Source organism: Sycon ciliatum, chromosome 1 (genome assembly GCF_964019385.1).
Source record: "Sycon ciliatum chromosome 1, ocSycCili1.1, whole genome shotgun sequence".
Classification (NCBI taxonomy): domain Eukaryota; kingdom Metazoa; phylum Porifera; class Calcarea; order Leucosolenida; family Sycettidae; genus Sycon; species Sycon ciliatum.
This window is the reverse complement of record NC_088643.1, coordinates 31,524,875-31,547,466: the sequence shown is the minus strand read 5'-3', so window position 1 is coordinate 31,547,466 and position 22,592 is coordinate 31,524,875. Positions and strand designations below refer to the sequence as shown.

At 47.3% G+C, this 22,592-nt stretch overlaps 1 protein-coding gene across 1 annotated transcript; it reads left to right on the top strand.

Moving 5' to 3' along the window:
* The first annotated feature begins 292 nt into the window (after positions 1-292).
* On the top strand, positions 293-22,404 carry LOC135822963 (uncharacterized). Its single transcript, XM_065335804.1, has 15 exons — positions 293-873; positions 5,346-5,396; positions 5,665-5,999; positions 6,355-6,447; positions 9,443-9,515; positions 11,303-11,460; positions 12,454-12,573; positions 13,014-13,035; positions 13,496-13,646; positions 14,089-14,312; positions 16,896-17,441; positions 18,224-18,496; positions 19,784-20,026; positions 20,398-21,318; positions 21,958-22,404. Exons 1-15 carry the CDS (start codon positions 816-818, stop codon positions 22,203-22,205), a joined length of 3,516 nt encoding a protein of 1,171 aa, XP_065191876.1. The 5' UTR covers positions 293-815; the 3' UTR covers positions 22,206-22,404.
* The last annotated feature ends 188 nt before the right edge of the window (positions 22,405-22,592 follow it).

Genomic DNA, 22,592 nt, shown 5'->3' with positions numbered 1-22,592 from the left:
GCGCTGGTGCAGCAGCTAGCATATTCCGATGACAACAACATTATAAACTGTGCGGTGGGTGAATGGGCACATGACAATGTCCCTGACACTATCATCACTGTCACTCTCATAGTCATACTCTCAGCAGTAAGTCTACTAAGTGTAGCACTCGGGTACATCCAGGCCATGGTCTATTATGCTGATCTTTTCGTTCTATTTGTCTAGCTATCGTATCGATCGTAGAGCTCGAGCGCTGTCTGACTGACTGTGGCTTGCAACCATCCTGCCTCACCGAGTGATATTGCTGCTCGTTGTTGTCATGCTGCAGGGGCAGGCCCAACGATTCTCCTCATAAACGTCGCTGAACTGGCCCAGACACTGGTGATATGCATAGTGATAGTGGTAGGCGATTGCAGGTGTCAATGGTCTGCACCTGAATCGGATAGGTTTGAAAATATAAGCCTCACAGGTGATGATTGCGTTTTCAATTGGCTTGCAGGCTAGGTAAGAGTAGGGTGAGTCACGCAAAGCAGCTATATCCAACTAGAACCTATCCTAAATTATACCTGGATTATTAGCAAGTGGCTTGTGGTAATACAGATCCGTGTGCAGAGGATTGGGGCGAGAGAGTGTGTGCGCGCGTCCAACCGTGGACGATATCTCCCACCAGTCTTGTAGACGTGCCTGAAATAGTGTTGCACAGTAGTTGCTTTGTCCCGAGGCTGAGCAGGAAAGAAGGCGATCACGGACTATCAAGTGTGCCAATGAAATCGTGGTCCATTGTTGAGCAGCAGCATATCAGCTAGACAACGAGCGACGTGCCCGCTATTGTCAACATGACAAGAACAGGCGAATCTGTCCACCTCCTGCTGTTCAGTCTTGTCATTGTAACAGGTAATGTGCTCACAGCCATGAGTAATTGTAATGTGCTCACAGCCATGAGTAATTGTAGTGTGCTCACAGCCATGAGTAATTGTAATGTGCTCACAGCCATGAGTAATTGTAACAGGTAATGTGCTCACAGCCATGAGTAATATTATTATTATTGTACAATCAACTAATACTAGTCTAGGCTCTTCTTTTGAAATGTTCATCCCTTATGATGATTACGTCGTGCAGTTTGGTGATTACGTGGTGCTGTGTGCACTGTGCAGTGTGCAGTGTGCAGTTTGGTGAGGCCCAGGCCAGCAACATACATGTAGGATCAGCATATCCTTGCAGCGCGAACCACACCTTCCAGCCTTGAGCTCATACTTCATATCAGTCCAGTACTGCAGTAGCGTGATCAGTAGCGTGATCCCAGTAGCGTGATCCCTGCAATTATTTCACGTCCTCATAGCCCTTGGTGGATAATGGTGGCAGAATAATCGCCAGCAGAATTTCCAGAATTTAGTACTTTTTCTGGAATGTTTCATTCATAATAATATTATTAAATAATATTATTATACATTTGTTGGTATCTGGGTAAAGAAGATAGCGGAATTCGAGGAATTGCTTGCCATAAGCTTAGTATGATCCTGCCAATTTTACTTCTTTTCGAGCATTGTCCGCCAAGGCCTACTGCACGCCCAAGGGCAGTAATGGGTGGTCACGCGCTCATAAACCCAGCATGGTTTGAGTCGCTCATCCTTCTACAGCTTTGGATTCATTCCTCTTGCCTCCTCTCACCTCCTCTTGCCACCTTTACATGTACATGTACATGGCGTGTTAGCCTCTCCTGCAAGAAGTCGCCGAAGTTAGTTGTCCCACTGCAGTGCATGCATGGTGGTTGTTTTCAGTGCCTAGCGAGGTCCTTATGTAAACGAGTACCCGCCGAACTGAACGACCAGTTGATGCTGCACTCCCTGCAAATACCCCCTAGACACCATTTGACCTAGTCAGTAGTTGGTGACATTCCTTGTGGACGTTCCTTCTCATTTGCATCACCAAGTAGTAGGCAAGTACCCATGTACAGTAGTTGCCGCCTTGCTTTCCCCATTTTCCCTACAATACATGCTGTCAATTGACGAAGAGGTTCTCGGCGGCCAGTAATAAAACCACAGACTCACGCAATCAGAGCAACTTAATACACACCCAATTATCAGATTTCCTGACGGCACAATTCCTTGCTGGATTTTGTCACTGTCGTGCGGATTTGTGGGAAAGATGTCGCCGCTGCCGGGCTGGCTGAATATGTTTGTGGGGAAGGAGGTATGTGACACGTGAAATGAAAGTGGGTATGCTACTCACGATAATTATTACTGATATTTAACTGAGTTTCGCATCGCACTACGCCTGTCCCAATTGTAATCATACTCATGCTATACTCATAGACGAGTCATTGGACTGTACATGAGGATTGTCGAGAAGTTTGCCTTTATTTGACTCAAACTGGTTGTCGGAAACTGGATGATGCACGGGATGAAGAGCTCAAAGAGGGCAAACAAAGAAAGCAATGGTGACGAATCCAGTCCATTTTACCTCACTACCGGTATCCCTCTTCAGTCTTGCGTGACACAGTAGCATGTGCTAAGGGAAATGAACCCCCAGGTCACAGATGCGGCTCATCCTGATTCCTGAAGCTTGACACAACATTGCGGTTCGATTTCCTCGCCTCAACACTAGCAGTGCAGTTTCGCCTCGGGCCACGTATTCGCGTAACACCCGGACACTCGATATCAGATCTACTGAGTCCTGTAGATCTAGTACATGTACCAAGAGTACATCAACTGTTATGTACTCTAGTCTTGGTAGTACCGGTAGATCTACTACTCGTACAAGCTTGCAAGCTTCATCGTCATCAGACTCATCACCATGATCACGCGTGCTGATCATGACACTTTTGTATCACGTCATGTCAGCGCATGATTTCTGCAGTAAATGACTTGACCCCGGGGCTCCACGCCCCGCCCCGGCCACGGCCACATGACTAAATAAAGCAGTAAAGCTAAACATCCTGCTTATAAAAGCTACTTCTGTTCTGAAGTAAAGCCAATAATTAATTTATTTTTGTCTTGGCCGGCCTGAGCTGAGCCTGGAGGCGTATGGTCACACTTTTTCGTTTTATTGTCAGCAATTAGTTACGAAGTATTTCCTGGACGAACGATCCGTTTCTGACAGGTGAAGTGCTCTTGCAAGTCGTTAGCGGGATTAGCGGAATGTGGGAAGGAAGACATAAATACATGTCATGTAGCTGGATGTCACTCGTCAGTATTGAGGAAAGGTAGCACAGCAACTTCATCCCGGTCCAGTTAGGAGATACATAGAGGTACATGTAGTTGGCAAGTAACAGTTGGTTTAGTGTTCTTTTTTTGCAATGGCCTACCGGTATACTAGTATTGAGGAGTCCGACGGCTTCGCTAAAAATGCCCTGCTGCTGCTGCTGCTGCGAAAGAGCATTTCAACCAAGGTACATGTACATGCACATAATGTTACTTGTACTAGTTGTAGTTCCATAGCTGTTAGCTGTTATTATTATTATAACTGTTGCCTTTGCAGCATGCGAGATAGTGTCAAGTAGCGGGAACGAACTGTCTTTTCGGACCAAGGTCGATCGTACCTGCCGCAATTCGCAACACAACTGTGCATGAGTAGCTGCTAGTAGCCGATGGTCTCAAGAACGTTACGTTTAGCTGGATGAAGTAAACAAGGCACTACATGTATTTCGTACTACTGCAGCAGTACTGGGATTGATCACTTGTACAACTGAGTTGTAGTTCTGGTGGTGAAGTGACATGATTGTTGACCACGTGGCAACCCACTCATGATCAGTTTATGTCTCAGAGACCCTTTGGGAAAGAGGCAGTACACACCGTGTCAATGTTGGCTTACATGTCTGAAGGACGGCACTGCACATAATTATCTACTTCAACTTTGTCTCCCGTCTAAGTGTCCATAAAGAGCTAATGGCATTAATGTCATTAATTGGCAAGGGTCATTACGTAATGCCGCTGCACCTGCCCCTGCTGCTCATGTTCTGCTCCTCATAAACCCTAAAACTTGTAGCTACTCCACTGAGGAGATTTGTGCAAGAATGCCAACATGTGGAAGTGGGAAAAGCCACACTGAGCCACTCCAAGCGATCTGGGCCAGAGGTACATGAAGGTCACTACATACAGTGCAGACTACAGTCAGGGTACCTACCTACACTACAGTCAGGGTACCTACCTAGTACCTACACTACAGTCCATTCAGCTAAAGATGAGCGCTGGCTCTGGAGAGCTCCCGTGTTTGGCGATTTTGTGGTACACTGACACTGTGCAGTGCTGCGCGATTCGAAACTTGAGAAAGGGTCAAAAAAGGCACCTCAACTGGGGTTCGAACCTCAAATGTACTGTTATGCAAGTGGAGTGAACGGCCTGGATTTTCATGGTTTTTACCCAATTCAGTGCTTTGGGGGCGAAACCTGGCCGAAATCCTATTCTTGTTATGGCTTGCTTTTTGGAGAAATCGACTTCAAAAACACAATTGGAAGAGCATTCCATGGGGGATTGCCAAACATTGTAACGAAAACTCAAAATTTGACCCGTTTATGGCCAAAAGCTAGGATATCAAGTTTTTCTGAATGGACTATAGCAGGCTGTGTTGTTCTCCAGGTTTGCAATTCCCTGGCACTGGCACTTACCATGCATCACCCCTTCAAGGGGTGCTTCACTAGTGCAGTATGCATGTGTCACACCTAATGGTGTCTTTGAAGTCACTGAGTACATTATGCGCCACACTTTTACCCTTTGCTTATTGTGAGCTACACAAAGAGGGCCGATTTCTGAGAGCCTGACACAAGATCATGTCGCATAGGAATGAGCCTTGGTCATCATAAAGCTGCCCAGTGTTGCACAGATTGGTTAATAGTAGACATTAAGTGACTATTATCCCCCCCCCCCCCCCCCCCCCCGCTCCCTGCACCCACAGGGGGATTGACAGTATAATAATTATTATTGACCTTGGTGTTGTTTAGGTAGTTACTAAGTTACCTAAGAGTGACCTGCAAAATACCGGCATCATGCGAGTCACTCTAATAATACTGAGTGATTTGCAGAAGGTTGGTGGCTGGGACACATCGACAACCTCTGACCAACAGCCAAGGAACAGAATACTGCTGCTGCTGCTGCAGTGCAAGCCAATAACCTGAAGAAAGAAAGAAAGACAGGCAGACTAAAGGAAGTCAAAACAAGCGCACTAGTGTTCCCCGCGTACATGCACTGCATCAGGAGCAGCAGCACTGTGAGAATGATGATAGATCAAGCCAGCAGGCAGAACCCAAGACACAGCTCAGTCCTGTGATGGTGATAATTGAGCTGAGATTATAGTCTTTGCTGGAAAATCCTGTAGAACCTTTTACTTAATAGTTGTTGACTGGTATGTACTGGTATGTTGTGTGCATTCAGGTATATCAGCTGAGCATGCCCAGCTGCCATGTACAGAGTGGTCATATGCTGGTGAGTCAGTGGCATGTAACGTTGCGTTTGCAGCTCTAACTATTTAGAGCTGTGTCTGCCCGGTTGTGTATGTGTGTGTGTGGGGGGGGGGGGGGGGGGGGGAGTTCACATGCGGACGTATGCGTGTGCATGTGTGTATGTGTGTGTATCATGAATCCGCGGGGGCACGATACATGTACCAGTACATTGCTATGTTGATGCTGTCATCACAGTCCTCATGCTAACCAAAGTCTTTTCTGTTGTATTTGGTGACTGTTTTTCCTGATAGACCAGGACAATTGGCCGGATACACACTGCACTGGTAACAGCCAGTCTGGCATTAACATCGAGACCATCTCTACAGCATTTCACCCTGACTTCTCATCCCTGGCCATCGACACAGCGGAGAGCGGTGTCAGTGTAATGCTCCACAATGATGGGCACCATGTAGTTATCCGTGGCAATGGCCTGGAGGTGCTCGGCTTCCTCAGCGGTGGACCACTGTACAGTGACCAGACACTCTTCAGTATAGTGGAGGCAAGATTCCACTTCGGTGTGGTTGTCGATGGAGCTGTCGTCCGTGGCTCTGACCACTTGGTCGATGGCAATTCATATGCTGCTGAGGTAAGCATCCATACCTGTGAATACTGGTGGTCAATACCGGTGGTGGTCAATATCGGTGGTGGTCAATACTGGAGCTAATCGGCAGGTCTTGGTGCTGAGCAAAGGCTATACCTGCATGGGACATGGGAAGTTTCACCACCAGCATACACTTTACACTTTACACATACTGTTCTGTGCTCAGCGAGTGGATGCAGTTTGCCGGACTCGAATTAGTCACCGGCTCATTGACTTCTGGCGTCCTCCTTTTCAAGCCCTATTTATCAGCCACATATTTTCTGTGTAATTATTTTTTTCCTCGTGTGTGTTTGTGTGCGTGTGCGCGCGCACGCGCGTGTGTATGTGCTGTGCCCAACAGCTCCAATTCATTGCCTTCAACACTATGTATCCAAGCATGAAAGTGGCGCTTACACAACCTGGAGCTGTAGCGATTGTCTCAGTACTTTTTGAGGTAAGCAATCTAGCCCAACTCTGGGGCTGGCATCTATGCAAGGTGCACTTTTTGCAGTACTACACATGCCATACTATCTAGAAGGGGTGATCAAGAGAAAACAGACTGATAAGTCCAATCGCAGCTCATGCTACTGTCGTGGACATGGAAATCTGGTCAAATGACCGGTACCGGTACCCTCAGTGCGTACAGAACGTTGCAGTGGACCAGCGCTGCAGCGCATACCGGTAAATGAATGTGTGTACCGTATGCGTACTCACGGCTGCATGGCCAGCGCCCTGGGGCCGCTTGACCTCCGACCAGATTTTCATGTCCACGACAGGATCAGTGTGCTTCTGCATAACATGATCTGTTACCCAGTATGATTACCCAGGCCGATGTTCAATGGCTCAAAGTTCATTCTTGCCAGTGTTCAATGGCTCAAAGTTCATTCTTGCCAGTGTGCACTTTTAAGTTCTCGTTGAATTACTACTACACTGTATAGTGAAATTCAGTGCTTGCGCCGACACTATCTTTAAGGCGGTGTCTGGACTTTGGCAGACGAATGAAACTACGATCCTGATTTGAACATGGTGTACTGTACACGGTTGTTTTTATTACTACAGCATTGTAGTAATAAAAACAATGCTGTAGTAACTACAGCATTGTAACTACAGCATTGTAACTACAGCATTGTAAAGTGCAGGAACATACCTACTGTACATGAGAGTGGAAGTGCACAGAGGAGCGGAGTTAGTGAGGGGGGGGGGGGGGGTACATGTTTGGGGCAACGTGTATATCGGACTAAGCTCAAATACAACAGACAGTGTTTGCGAATGAAGGGAGATGCCTGTTTCAGGTGCGCACGGACCTTCACAGTACCCTTTCAGTGGACACACAACCACGCTGTGGTCCGATTTGACCATGGGCTCCATTTACCTTTTCTCTTCACTTACTACCGTACTGTCGGGCGCCGGAAAATGGAGCGCCGAAGAACGACCAGGCTGGAACTTTACCAAGCACAGCATACCGATGTATACACGGTGACTCGACGACACATAGACTGTAATACAGTCAAACCTCTTTAGGACGAACATCAAGGGACCGATGATATTTGTTCGCAATAACGGGAGTTCTTCTTATCCATATGTTTTACCCAGTGAATACACAGGGTTTTATCCAATACAGTTACGAATACTAGTTCTTCTTAGGCAAACATTTGTCTTATCAGTCACGGTTCTTCCTAACGAGGTTTCACTGTACATGAAAATATGAACGGTCCAGCAGGCTAGGAGGCTGACCGGCTCCCAGTTCTTGGGCCAGTCTTGGGTAACCGACAGTACTGTGAGTGGGGGCAGTCCATGCTGGTCTTTATGCCATGCTGGTCTTTATGCCATGCTGGTCTTTATGCCATGCTGGTCTTTATGCCATGCTGGTCTTTATGCCATGCTGGTCTTTATGCCATGCTGGTCTTTATGCCATGCTGGTCTTTATGCCATGCTGGTCTTTATGCCATGCTGGTCTTTATGCCATGCTGGTCTTTATGCCATGCTGGTCTTTATGCCATGCTGGTCTTTATGCCATGCTGGTCTTTATGCCATGCTGGTCTTTATGCCATGCTGGTCTTTATGCCATGCTGGTCTTTATGCCATGCTGGTCTTTATGCCATGCTGGTCTTTATGCCATGCTGGTCTTTATGCCATGCTGGTCTTTATGCCATGCTGGTCTTTATGCCATGCTGGTCTTTATGCCATGCTGGTCTTTATGCCATGCTGGTCTTTATGCCATGCTGGTCTTTATGCCATGCTGGTCTTTATGCCATGCTGGTCTTTATGCCATGCTGGTCTTTATGCCATGCTGGTCTTTATGCCATGCTGGTCTTTATGCCATGCTGGTCTTTATGCCATGCTGGTCTTTATGCCATGCTGGTCTTTATGCCATGCTGGTCTTTATGCCATGCTGGTCTTTATGCCATGCTGGTCTTTATGCCATGCTGGTCTTTATGCCATGCTGGTCTTTATGCCATGCTGGTCTTTATGCCATGCTGGTCTTTATGCCATGCTGGTCTTTATGCCATGCTGGTCTTTATGCCATGCTGGTCTTTATGCCATGCTGGTCTTTATGCCATGCTGGTCTTTATGCCATGCTGGTCTTTATGCCATGCTGGTCTTTATGCCATGCTGGTCTTTATGCCATGCTGGTCTTTATGCCATGCTGGTCTTTATGCCATGCTGGTCTTTATGCCATGCTGGTCTTTATGCCATGCTGGTCTTTATGCCATGCTGGTCTTTATGCCATGCTGGTCTTTATGCCATGCTGGTCTTTATGCCATGCTGGTCTTTATGCCATGCTGGTCTTTATGTATTACAGTAGACCTACCCTTATAACGATATTTGCGTCCGACCAAGAAATATTGTTATAAGGGTAATATTGTTATAAGGGTAATATTGTTATAAGGGTAACTAGATCATTCCTACCCATACGTCATAATGCTATGAATTTAGTTCATTTTTTGCACTCTTTATAGAGTCAAAAACGAATGTACATGTACATGCACATTATGTACACGGCAAGGTGCCCACGGGTGCCCCCATTGCATTTCGTCATGTCCCAGCGACTTATCAAGTGAAGCTCGCCCTACCTTGACAGTGGACTGTACATATTCCCTGCTGGATATTGTTATAAAATGGAAAATGTCGATTGGTCAGTCCATTTTAAATTGTTATAGGGGTAATATCGTTATAGCAATATTGTTATAGAGGTAAGGCATTGTATACGAAAGTCAATGGAGTGATTTGGTTTGACAGAAAAATATCGTTATAAGGGTAATATCGATATAGGGGTTATCGTTATAAGGGTAGGTCGACTGTACATGTACTGTGAAACATCAGCCTTGTAATGTATATTCAAGAGGCGTCTTCAAGTTGCCATGCAGACTGTCTCGTGCGCGCGCGTGTGTGTGTGTGTGTCACTGTGTGTATGTTTGCCGGATTGATGACTATGTTATTGTATGCAGCTAGGCGATGCCAGCAACAACGTTGATTTGAACATGTTCTTGGATACAGTGGCGTCAGAAGTCACGTACGAAGGTCAGTGGAGGATTATAGAAAAGCTGTCGCTTGAAGTCTAACGGGTTCAAGTGTCCCATATGGTGCAGTGGTATGTGCAGCAATTTCCAATCGATAGGTTGCGGGTTCGATTCCCGACGATTATGGTCACACACGTCTTTCTTCTCTTTCTCAGACTCCTCCTGACTTTTCTTTCATTCTCCTAGGTGGTTACCAACAGCCAGTGCATGCCGAAGTATGTGGTGTGATGTGTGTGCGTGAAAAAAAGAAGAAAAAATGAAAAAAGACCAAAAGTAGGGATTCACTGGCCAGAAAAAGCCACTTCATAGCTGTGTGGTGTAGACCAGGCTGAATAGTGGTGGTCAATTCTTCAGCCTTGCAAGCTGTTGAATGGTGCAATTCCAGCACAGGCTGCTATGGCTTCTGCTGTAGCATCGCTATGGCATCGCCTCTGGCGATGGGCGTCCAATGGTCCAATGGTCACCAGTGAGCAATAAGTGCAGGTGATAGAGAATTTCCTTTGATCATGAGTGGGACACCAGTAGTACAGCTCGTATGCTGGAAATATACTACAAGAGACGTTGGTCTATTTTGGAGAAAACATTCAGACAAAAATTTGCGACACATATGAGCAGAAGAAATGCGTCAAGTACTCTTTCGAAGTGAGAGGGGCCATGAATGCAATATGAGCCGCAATCAGCGAAAACGACCCTTAGAGATTTCGTAATTTTTTCGAGAAAAAGGTCGATTTGTGACGTTCAACGATTTTTTGATCGCGCTGCAAACAGACTTCTTGAACTCCTTGCTTGAAGTAATTTATTTGAAGTTGAAGTGGTGTCGTGTGGCGACTCCAGTGTTCCTTGATCTTGTTGCGATGGCTGCGGACGCCAGAGCTGTTCGCAGAGCACACACGGCAGTCATTGTGTACAGCTAGCTCGAGCCTGGTGGGGTGTGGATGCTGAAGTAGCCGCTGAAGTTCAGAGTGAGGATGAGACGTTCTTTGGTTCCGACATCAATGTCGACAGCGAGGCGGAGTCGCAGCCGTCATCTCCTGCTGCGATGCGGCTCAAGGTGGCCGATGACTCGTCAGAGTCGGAAGATGAGGAGTCGTCCGAGGAAAATTCTGAGTCTGGGGCTAGTGAAGGCAGCGACGTCGTGTCTTCAGCTGCGGAGGAAGAAATGGAAGAGTAGATTGCGGAACGACTCCACGCAGGATGCAGCTGCGAATATGTCCATCATTTCTCCGCACTGCTCAGCTAGCTATTCTTTGTCATTATAGCTGCTTACTGCACTATTTCAAAAAGTATTCAAGCTGCCTACCCACCTTAGAATGCTGAATATTCATTGTACACATACATCGTATACATACATTGCACCAATTTGGAGTACATCTTGTATATTGGTGTATACACCCGTTTAGAATCGGAATATTGAACTTTTTCTTTGCTGAGGTCCTTCAGAAGATGTGTTTCAACAAATTTCTAATCAAAAAGGTATTTTGAAAATGTTGACCCTAAGGGCTGTTTTCGCTGGTTGAGGCCCATATAATTTTGTAACCTGCAGTGCATTTTCAATGCTCTTATGGAACACTCCACATTTGCCGAATGAATCCATTCCAACCTTTCTGAATGGACTGTAGAAAACTTATTTTCAGGTTTTACGGAACGTTGGCAGTGAGCACGAGCAGTGACTGGATCGGCGGTCAATGCCTGGTCTACAGTGCGGCTTGAGGAAGGAGAAAAGCTACAAGTGTGTGCCCGCATGCATGACCGGAGTGTTAAAATACTCTCTTTGATTGTCTTCTGCAGGAAACAGCTTTGGTCTGGATGGCATCAACCTGCGTCAGTTGCTGCCACTGAGTATCTCAGACTACTATACCTACAGTGGATCATTCAGCTGGCCCAAATGTTCTGAAGATGTAACATGGCTGGTCATGTCGCAAACACTGCCTATCACTCTGGACCAGGTAATGCCGCTTCTACTCAGTAGCATAGTGCTGCCGTAATGCAGTAATGCCAGTATCTTTATATATGCAGGCAGGTCGCGACCCTTGAAAGTGGCACGGTCTAAGACCATAACTGAGAAGCAGAGTGTACCAGATTCAAGTCCTGCTTGGAAACGGAATTATTTTTCCAACGGTGCTGCGACCCACCGTTAATTCGGAACTCAAATGTCTGGCAGGAGGGGAACATGAAGGCAACGGGATTTCAGTCTTTGACCACTTTGTATGGTGGTTTTGATCTACTCCCCCCCCCCCCCCCCCCCCCCCATACCCCCACCAACCCACAGACTCACCCATCTACAGACACCGCTTTAGGAGCTGCATCTGTGCGGCCTTCAGGCGCTTGAGGGTGGTTGCTTCCAAATACATAATTATAAGAAAAATCAATCTGACTGGGTCTTGCGGGTCCAACCGTGAATTTGTTCAGTGTGTACATTTACGTGTGATTTTTCTTTGGCTTGGTCAATTTCTCATAAGGGGCAGTCGTTACCCCACGGGCCTTCTCAGTGAAGTACAAGGACTATCTTCTCTTCTTTTTCTCTACGCTCCATTGTTGAATACTCTCTTGCTCTTAAGAATTGACTTTGGGTTGCCCGCTTGCATATTATTGGCGGAGCTGATTGATACTACATGTTGTTGTTGTTGTTGTTGTTGTTGTTGATTTGGGTGGGGTGGGGTAGGGTACTACTTCAGGCGGATCTCCACTAGCCATGTTGGGTTGCCTGCGCTATCACTGGTTTTTGGATAGTAGTACCAGTACTTACCAGTGCAGTATGTGCACATCTGTATACATATATACTACTCCTTGATGGATTTTGCAATTTGTATTCTAATTTAAGAAAGTGCAATGGAGATGAGTGGCATGTACTATAATTATAGCATTGCATGGGAATCTGTATTATCAAGTTGTCTTACCTGAGCCGTGCTGAGCCATGCTGTTTGATTGGTATGCTGCAGATGAACCGGCTTCAAGGTGTATTTTCCACCCGACGTCGTCAGAACCCTGCTATTCCAATGGCTGGCAACACACGGCAAACACAGGAATTGAATTCCCGACAAATCATTTCTTCATTCCCGGTACGCATGATCACATCTTTATCGTTTCTTGTTGTGTTGCCTGACCTCATTATTAGCGGTGGGTTGAAGGCATGCAGAGAATTGGTAACTAGGTCTGAAGATAGTCACGGTCTTTGTTCATGAGTTGTCATCAATATCCTTGATTGTTTTCATGAGGTAACTGGTTGCCTGTACTTCCAACCACGCACTGTTCATTAGACTTGCGAAGAGTATGGAAATTGAAATTGGTACAATGCGGCCACTGGATTTTTTAAGTGCTACAAATAACAGCTGCGTCTGTTTGTTTGTGTGCATGTGTTGTGTGTATGTGTGTGTCTGTCTGTCTGTATGTGTGCGTGCATGCGAGTGTGTGCGTGTTCGGTGCATCTGTACATGTTCCATTGCTTCAATGGATGGTGTTGGCGGTGGTTGTGTGTGTGTTTGGATTACTATTATTGCAGACCAGTCAAGCAGTGTCTCTAGGTGAGTACTAATAGTACACATTTCATGTGAGCATGATACCCACATGGCCTTAGAGGATCTCTTCACCCAGCTACCCCACCCATAGGCTGGTAATGATCAGAAATCCACAAAGTATCCCCACCCATAGGCTGGTAATGATCAGAAATCCACAAAGTATATATAAAAGCAAAACATGTGCATAGCTATACACAATAGCCTATTCGTCAGTGCATGTGCGTTAACATGCACATGCACTGATGCCGTGCATCATTGATACCAGTTTGGATGGGGTAGTAATCCTGTAATCCTGATGATGATACACATGTACAGATGATGATACACATGTACAGATGATGATACATGACTGTACAGATGATGTCATGATACATGACTGTACAGATGATGTCATGATACATGACTGTACAGATGATGATACATGACTGTACAGATGATTATACTGATCTATTGTATGTGTACGTAGGATGTAACCATCAGAATGAGCAAATCAGCTTGGGACAAACTCATGAGTTTTTCAGCCCAGACGCCTCCGATCCACGCTCCACAAGAGGTGGCAATGACATCATCTTCTTGGTCGACCAATCAGGATCAAGCCGTATCCGCCGCTTGCACAGGTGAGAGAGAGAGAGAGAGAGAGAGGCGAAGGGGAAGATCTATTCTTCCCTAACATCCTGAGCAGGCATGTGCACACTCTCCACGTATACTGTATACGTATGGCAACAAAGGCCATGGCATTGGGCCATAGGAGACATGTGTTTGTGGCGTGGATTACAAGCTCGGTTGTGGCAACTGCTCGCGAATAGTGACACTGTCTTCAGACCTAGTAACCATTCAACTGAATATTTTCAAGCATACAAATAACAATAACTCACGGTTAACAAAACCTTGCCGCTGATCCCTGGTCGAGGGTGGTTACTTACAAGATTGATGGTGTGCGTTAACATTGTGTTTGCACATAGCCATACGGTATGCCATAACCTTCATGATAATTACTGGGTTTGTTCTAATCGCCGCCTTTTGTGTTGCACTCCTGCAATTCTGACATGTTTGGCTTAGCTGGCTGAGACAAGCTGATTTTGCTGGCAAGCTGGACACGGCTCTGACTGGTCTTGGCTTCTCCAACAATCAGTTTGGTATGGTGGGCTTTGGACAGGATCAAGGTGGACCAGCCACCACTATCGAAGTGGGTGGTGCTGGTCAACTGCTTGGCAGTGCAGAGGACCTCCAGACTGCCTTCCAAGGCTTGACCTCGCGAGGCTCCAGAGAAGATGGCTATGCAGGTATGTGCTGAGGCAGTGCCGTTTGGGTAGTAGTTACAGAAGTGAGAGTAGTGGCGATAATGGGGGTATAGGTCAAGAATCTCACAGCGGCTTGCAACCTGTTTTTACCGTGTAAAGAAGTGACCTACGGTGTTCTTACCAATACTGTTGGCGCTCCTCAGACAGCAATAAAGTACCTTGTTTGAATCCACTGCGTGTTCTGTTGATGGTGCTGCTACCATGTTTGCACATAACCTCATGGATATGGGTTTTCACACAATTACCCACCCACAGGCCCACACGTACAATATGGTGCAATCAGCTTGAAGTGCTGCCTAACAGCGCTCCTGCACAACAATATCGATGCTTGTTAGTGGTAACTTACACTCTACACCATTGCAGGTGAAGTACCACCGGCTACATGTCCATGCACCGAAGTACCACCGGCTACATGTCCATGCACCGAAGTACCACCGGCTACATGTCCATGCACCGAAGTACCACCGGCTACATGTCCATGCACCGAAGTACCACCGGCTACATGTCCCTGCACCGAAGTACCACCGGCTACATGTCCCTGCACCGAAGTACCAATGGCTACATGTCCCTGCACATTGTACACAAACTGCTCCTTCAAACGAACACACACACCACACGTACACCACACACACACACACACACACACACACACACACACACACACACACACACACACACACACACACACACACGGACACACACACACACACACACACACACACACACGGACACACACACACACACACACACACACACACGGACACACACACACACACACACACACACACACGGACACACACACACACACACGGACACACACACACACACACACACACTACTACTACTACTACTATAGCATGACTGCCCATTGGGCAATGTCACCCCCGGGAGGGGGCCAGAGTTTGGAGTGCACCGTCATTGGCAGGACTTCTGGTGCCTCGTCAAATCTTGCTGTCGTCGGAAACGTTTCGGGCAATGCATGCAGATCAGCGGCAGTGATTCCCTATCGGCTGCAGCAAGACGTTTTCCACGGTTGCAGTTATGGCGGTTAAAACCAGCCCGGGACTTGAAGCAGCGATTGCAGCGTTGACAATGCTGGAAGCAGCAACTAGCGAGAGACGCCGTCAATGCCGTATCTGCATGTTCAGGGAGTGCAGGCTGGCAGCGATGAACTGCAAGCCCACCCTTACTACGGAACCATCGGCAGCAACTGACGCACTGTGCTCAACCACGCTGTTGGTGGACGGGAAGTTGGCGCTCAGCCAAACACTTGTGCCGTGCCTTGTCTTGAGGACGAGAGAAAGCCCGGTTGCAAGATGAGCAGAGTACGGATTTCTCTACTGCCCGAGGAGGCTGAAAAACCAGAACCTGCTCTCGCCAAGCTGACCGGTCTTGTGCGCAATCAAACCAGTTTGGAATGGACTTCGTGTCAGTAGCCACAACGTCTCTCCACCTACGCCTGGGACCGCAGAAGGGGCGCGCAGCCAACAAACGACCAAACAACAGCTGCAATGGGACACGGTCCTCCGACATCCGAGCCACATGACCAAGCCACTCTAAACGACGATGGCGCATCTTAACAGAGAGTGGCACTGGGTCACCCCAGTGACGACGTAACTGCGCAGACGTGATGCGATCGGATTGCTGCTGACTGCGAGGGATGGCTAATATTGTGCGGATGCAGCGATGATGAAAGGCATCCAAACGTCTACTATCAGCTTTCAAGGGCGTCCAGCACTCACTGCCGTACAGCAAAATGGACAAGACACAGGCCACGTATAGCTTTCGCTTACTGACTAATGACAGCGAGCGATCCGACAAGACTGGAAGAAGAGCTCCAAAGGCTTTGGAAGCCTCAGCTATGCGGCGACTGACGTCAGTAGAGGAGCGGGCATCCGGTGTCACGACGGACCCCAGATAAATGAAGGATGGAACGTGCTCCACAGTATCACCGTTGACGTTCATATCAGCTCTATCAGGCATGTTGACTTGGCTACCTGCCACAAGAAATTTCGTTTTAGCAGCGTTGACGCAGAGGCCAAAGGAAGAGGCAACCGTGCAGAATGTTTCAAGGCACTTCTCACACACACACACGGACACACACACACACACACACACACACACACACGGACACACACACACACACACACGGACACACACACACACACACACACACACACACACGGACACACACACACACACACGGACACACACACACACACACACACACGGACACACACACACACACACACGGACACACACACACACACACACACACACACACACACGGACACACACACACACACACACACACACACACGGACACACACACACACACACACGGACACACACACACACACACACACACACACACGGACACACACACACACACACACACACACACACGGACACACACGGACACACACACACACACACGGACACACACACACACACACACACACACACACACACACGGACACACACACACGGACACACACACACACACTCCCGTAAATGTACACACATACGCGCATGTTGTTTTGAATTATACGTGTGTTCATGCAGCAATTCAACTAGCGCTAAGAGCGTATGACTTGCGTCCCAATGCTCACTGCATCCTCTTGATGTTAACGGATGAAGGGCGAGACAACTTGGCTGAAGATCTCAACTACGATCTCATGGTCTCTGAGCTCAACTCTAAGAAGTGTGTGCTGCACGTAGCAGTTCATGAGCGCTTTGCATCGGGAATGAGACCTCATTGTGGCCGGCGACCATTCCATCGTCATGCGTTTGGCATGGATGCAGAGAAGCATAGCATCATCAAGCACTCGGTGGAAGAGTTTCAGGTTGTTCCATGGGCTGGCTATGCTAGATTACGCAGTGGTAACAAGAACACACACACTGCTTATGTACAGCTGGCCTGGGCCACTGGAGGTAGTGCTTTCAATGTCATAGAGATCACGGACGTGGGTAGCGCAGATCGTGTCCAGGCGGCAGCCACATTCAGTAACATACTTGCGCAGTTACGTATGCGTGACCTGCAGAGGTATTCATGCCAGCGATGTCGATGTACCTTTGCTGGGCAAGTGGACTGTAGACGATGTGATGAAGGTGAGTGCCACCAGGGAAATATCTTCTCAGTCCATCCCTTCCTCTCTCTTTTCTTCTACGTCTTCTCTCCCCCCCCCTCCTTTCTCTTTTCTTCTACGTCTTCTCCCCCCCCCCCCCCACCCCTCCTTTCTCTTTTCTTCTACATCTTCTCCCCCTCTCCCTATAATTAAAGCATGTACACTGGGCTAGTTGTGCTAAGTAACTGTTTACATAGGGAATGAGTGTGATGAGAATGAGTGTGATGAGAATGAGTGTGATGGGAATGAGTGTGATGAGAATGAGTGTGATGGGAATGAGTGTGATGGGAATGAGTGTGATGGGAATGAGTGTGATGAGAATGAGTGTGATGGGAATGAGTGTGATGGGAATGAGTGTGATGGGAATGAGTGTGATGATAATGAGTGTGATGGGAATGAGTGTGATGGGAATGAGTGTGTTGAGAATGAGTGTGATGAGAATGAGTGTGATGAGAATGAGTGTGATGGGAATGAGTGTGATGAGAATGAGTGTGATGAGAATGAGTGTGATGAGAATTCATGAAAAATGAACTTAAAAGTCATGGGCAGGTACAAGCCTAAGCAGCCCCTAAACTAGAGCTCTTCGTCTTCTTCTCCGGCTCTTGTTTATCTGGTGGGAAATAACAGTTTGGGTTCATGTTGTGATTGTTGTTGTCTCACTGTAGAGTGCTCCTATAATAGTACACAATTGCATAGCTCTTACTGACACAACCCGCTGTGCCTGTGTTTCGTATTGTATGTGTGTGTATGTTACTTCCTTACTAGATTTCCCACCCCAGGCTGTCGTTGTAGCTGAGCCAGCCACTGTGTTCCTAGGAGACAGTGGCACACTGAGATGTATAGCCAGTGGCCATCCTGCACCAACGATTGCATGGCAGAGACCTGATGGATCTACTAACCTGCCTCCTGGCGTCACTCCCTCTGGCTCTGGTGACCGCCTCAACATCCGCAGTGTTACCGAAAGGAACTGCTTCACCTGTGTTGCCGATGGCGGGCGCCTAGGGGAGAACGAGGCAATGGGATGCGTGGAGGTGCAAGGTCTGTGAAGAATCCAACCATTTTATCTACATGTATACTGGTAGTGTCTGATAAGATACATGCATACTGTAGTGTCGCGTATAGAAGCATGACCTGTATAGAAGCATGACCTGTATAGAAGAATGACCTGTATAGAAGCATGACCTGAATAGAAGCATGACCTGTATAGAAGCAGGACCTGTATAGAAGCATGACTCGCATAGAAGCCGATTCTTTGAAGCGCGCCATGACACAGAAGCATGGTTTGCATAGAAGCCGCTCCCCGCAAAGTACATGTGCGCGTACATGCATGGCAGTATGTACTGCACAGTGCAGACTGATGATGTTGACATAGAAGCATGTTTTGAATAGAAGCATGTTTTGAACCCCGGCTTATACGGGCGGAAGAACCTGCTTTTATATGCGACATTACGGTATCCGGTTTCTTGTTCTTTAGTACTTCGAAGTAGAAACAAAGACAACATCTAAACCCACTAGCCTAGGTTACGTTGAGGTGAGTCCGGATACTCTAGCTTCATCTGAGGTGAGGGGTGCTGCTCACATAATTATAACGTTTCAACAACACACTTCAAATCACATAATTATAACGTTTCAACAACATACTTCAAAGTATATCTACAGCGAAACACTGACGAGATGACGTTCCTGAGCTAAGAGGAACTATCAAAAAAGATCGACAAACTAGTATTTTCAAGATCCCAAAGCCAAACATCATCCTCTATACATTGTACATCAGACCAAGTATACATCATATACTTGGTTGGGCATGGTGAACTCAGATGAGATAATCTAAAAGCCGATTCCCGAGTGGCCGAAACTCAGCTAAGATGAATTTTTGGTTGTTAGTAGCCTATAAAACCCCATGTGATGTGCACTTTCTCGCAATGGACACAGCGACAAATGGTTGTCTAGCTTTACCTTGCATTTCAAGTATGTTCCATGTCACTGGGTCTTAGCTGCTAGGCATTGCGTCTCCCCAAGTGGCCACGTAGCCTACTCTGTGTAATGCTAGTGTTTTTATTGTACGGTTCTGTGGCTAGTACTGGCTACTTTGGTGTGACATTTTCGTGTGCAGTGCAATGCAGTGCAAGCCCATTTGTTAGACTTGCTGGCCTACAGAAATGGAAATGTCTTCTCTCTGCCTCTGTCTGTCTCTCTATCCGTCTGTTCGTGTGTGTGTGTCCTCCCTCCCCCCCCCCCTCTCTCTCTCTCTCTCTCTCTCTCTCTCTCTCTCTCTCTCTCTCTCTCTCTCTCTCTCTCTCTCTCTCTCTCTCTGTCCACCTGCAGGAGTTATACCAGTCCCGGAGCTTACCCAGCCACAATCAACAAACACAGGCGGCTGTGCCACATTTACCTGCACATCCAGTGGCTATCCAGAGCCTCGCATCACTCTAACAGTGAACAGTAGTGATTGTGTGGTCAGTGGCAATACAGTATCGTGTGATAATCTGCAAGCTACTGCGTGCGTGACCTGCAATTCAGAGAATCGCTTGGGATCTGGGGAAGACACAAAGTGTGTCAATGTCTTTGGTAAGTAATCCACCCGAATGCTTTGCAATGCCTGTAGGCCCTGTACTAACTGAAATACTGCCATTCAAACTTTATTCTTTTGTTCAGTTGGACCTTTGGGTTGTGGGTGTGCCTTCTATTTTTCAGCAAATTCGAAGAAGACACATGGTGTTCTGCGACTGGTGTGTAAGATAGCTCTGTCCTCATGAACATTGAGCACTCCACCGAGTCTTATTTTGTGTATCAGCAAATTCTATATGCGTCAAAGTGTCAAAGTGTGGAGTGTGGATTACAGTGTTCTCATGTGGCACCGTTGGGTGTTGAAATTCTAAACGATTTCCTTGTGTTTTGATGGTGTGCTGTGTTTTGATGGTGTGCTGCTGCTAATCCAGCATCATGTCCAGGTAATATTCATCACAACTCGTGGCGCCGCCAGTTCAGCCCAGATGCATCTATCCCTGCTGACAACATGCACTTGGTGATTGTTTTTGACGAATCCCGCACCATGCTGACGGAGCGAGGAGCACTTCCGGATATAATCACTGGTCTTGACACTGCTCTAATGGCAGCTGGCTTTGGTGTCAGCATTGAGAATAAGTATTCCCTAGTGGGCTTTGCAGGCAGTGCCGCTCCCGGTGGAAAGTACATTCCTGTTGGTAATGGTATCTGTGGCGGAGCAGCTGAGGTTGGTGCGCTGGCCAGTACTCTTGGACGAGATGGTAGAACAGAGGATGGCTACTCGGGTATCAATGTGGCTTTGCAGGATGCAACGCAGTGCGACACTGGTCCAAACTCCCAGCTCATGATACTGATCATGACAGATGAGGACAGGGATGTTCTGAGAGGTGTTGGAGAGAGCTTCACGTACAGCACAATAGTGCAGAGTCTGCGCACGGCTAACGCGCGCTTCTCAGCCATCGTGAAGCAGCAGTACCGTAACTTTGTCACCGGACAAGATGCATACGGCTTGGACAGCAAGGGCCAGACATTCATCATTGCTGGAGGTGGACAAGAGTTTGAGCTCACACCTCCTGGTACGGGTGGTCCTATCCGAGACTCTGGCTTTGGAACAACGGAGCAAGATTACGTTGAACTGGCGCAAGACACTGGTGGCTGTGTGTTTGATGTGCTGAGTGTGCGTAACGCTGGCAGACGGCCGGGTTTCCTAGCAGCACTGTCGGCGTGCCTGTCTGAGCAGCTGTCAGCTGAACGAGTACGACCACTGTGTCAGGAGTGCCTGTGCAATAGTGGAGAACTGCAATGCAACAATCTACCACGGATTACGGACAGGGCACAGTGCACATCACCTAGCGGTAAGTTACCATTTTCAAATGTATGCTGTCGTGTTTAGTAGTGATCCCTTACCAGGAGCAATCATTCACAAATGTATGCTGTCGTGTTTAGTAGTGATCCCTTACCAGGAGCAATCATTCACAAATGTATGCTGTCGTGTTTAGTAGTGATCCCTTACCAGGAGCAATCATTCACAAATGTATGCTGTCGTGTTTAGTAGTGATCCCTTACCAGGAGCAATCATTCACAAATGGCTGTCGTGTTTAGTAGTGATCTCTTACCAGGAGCAATCATTCACAAATGTGTGCTGTCGTGTTTAGTAGTGATCCCTTACCAGGAGCAATCATTCACAAATGTATGCTGTCGTGTTTAGTAGTGATCCCTTACCAGGAGCAATCATTCACAAATGCAATGCTACTGTGAGCTTTTCAGCTATGACCTGCATGTTTGAAGTTATACCATTGGAGTGAGTGCGGCATCACAATCATAGTATTTCACACTCTGAATAACACTAGTACCAGAGTACCAGAGTACCATAATCAGTATAGCCTTGTTCTACTTGCTCTACTGCTCTGCTCTGGAATACGAGAATACCAAATATTATGATACCATTCAAACGTCGTTGAGTTCCGATTTCCTGTGTGTTGTCGTTGGTGCAGACGTGAACCTTGGCGTTTCCGTGCGCTCTGATCCACCGTTTGCCGTGGACAATCAACAGATGACCTTATTCTGTGAGAGTAGCAACGAGCGTGCTGTAGCCGAGTGGGTACCTCACCCTATCGATGCCTTCCAGATAGGCCGTGACCTGCATCTATCAGCATGTGCAGCAAAGTCAGCCCCAAGCTATATGTGCGTGTTGCGTACAGGTGATGGGCAGGACAGTGACTCGATTTCCGTTGGTCTGTAACCACTGTTTTGGTCTCAAAGCCATCATTGGAATGCACACTACAGATAATCAACCGTTGCTGATTGCTTGTAATATTTAGTGTTGACCGACTACCAAGCCTGACGATGCCACACTAGCAAAAGCCTCTTATGATCTTCAAAACCATGAATGCTTCATCTGAATGCACAAGCCATCAATGTTTCCTTCTTTTTTCACTTCACTCTGTGTGTACAAGTATATTGTAGTATGAACAGTCTCCATCAGTCCATCAACTATTTTCTCTCTCTCTCTCTCTCTCTCTCTCTCTCTCTCTCTCTCTCTCTCTCTCTCTCTCTCTCTTTCTCTCTCTCTCTCCCCCCCCCCTCCCAAACACACCCAGCCAAACACTCCTTAGTAGCAACTACAGCT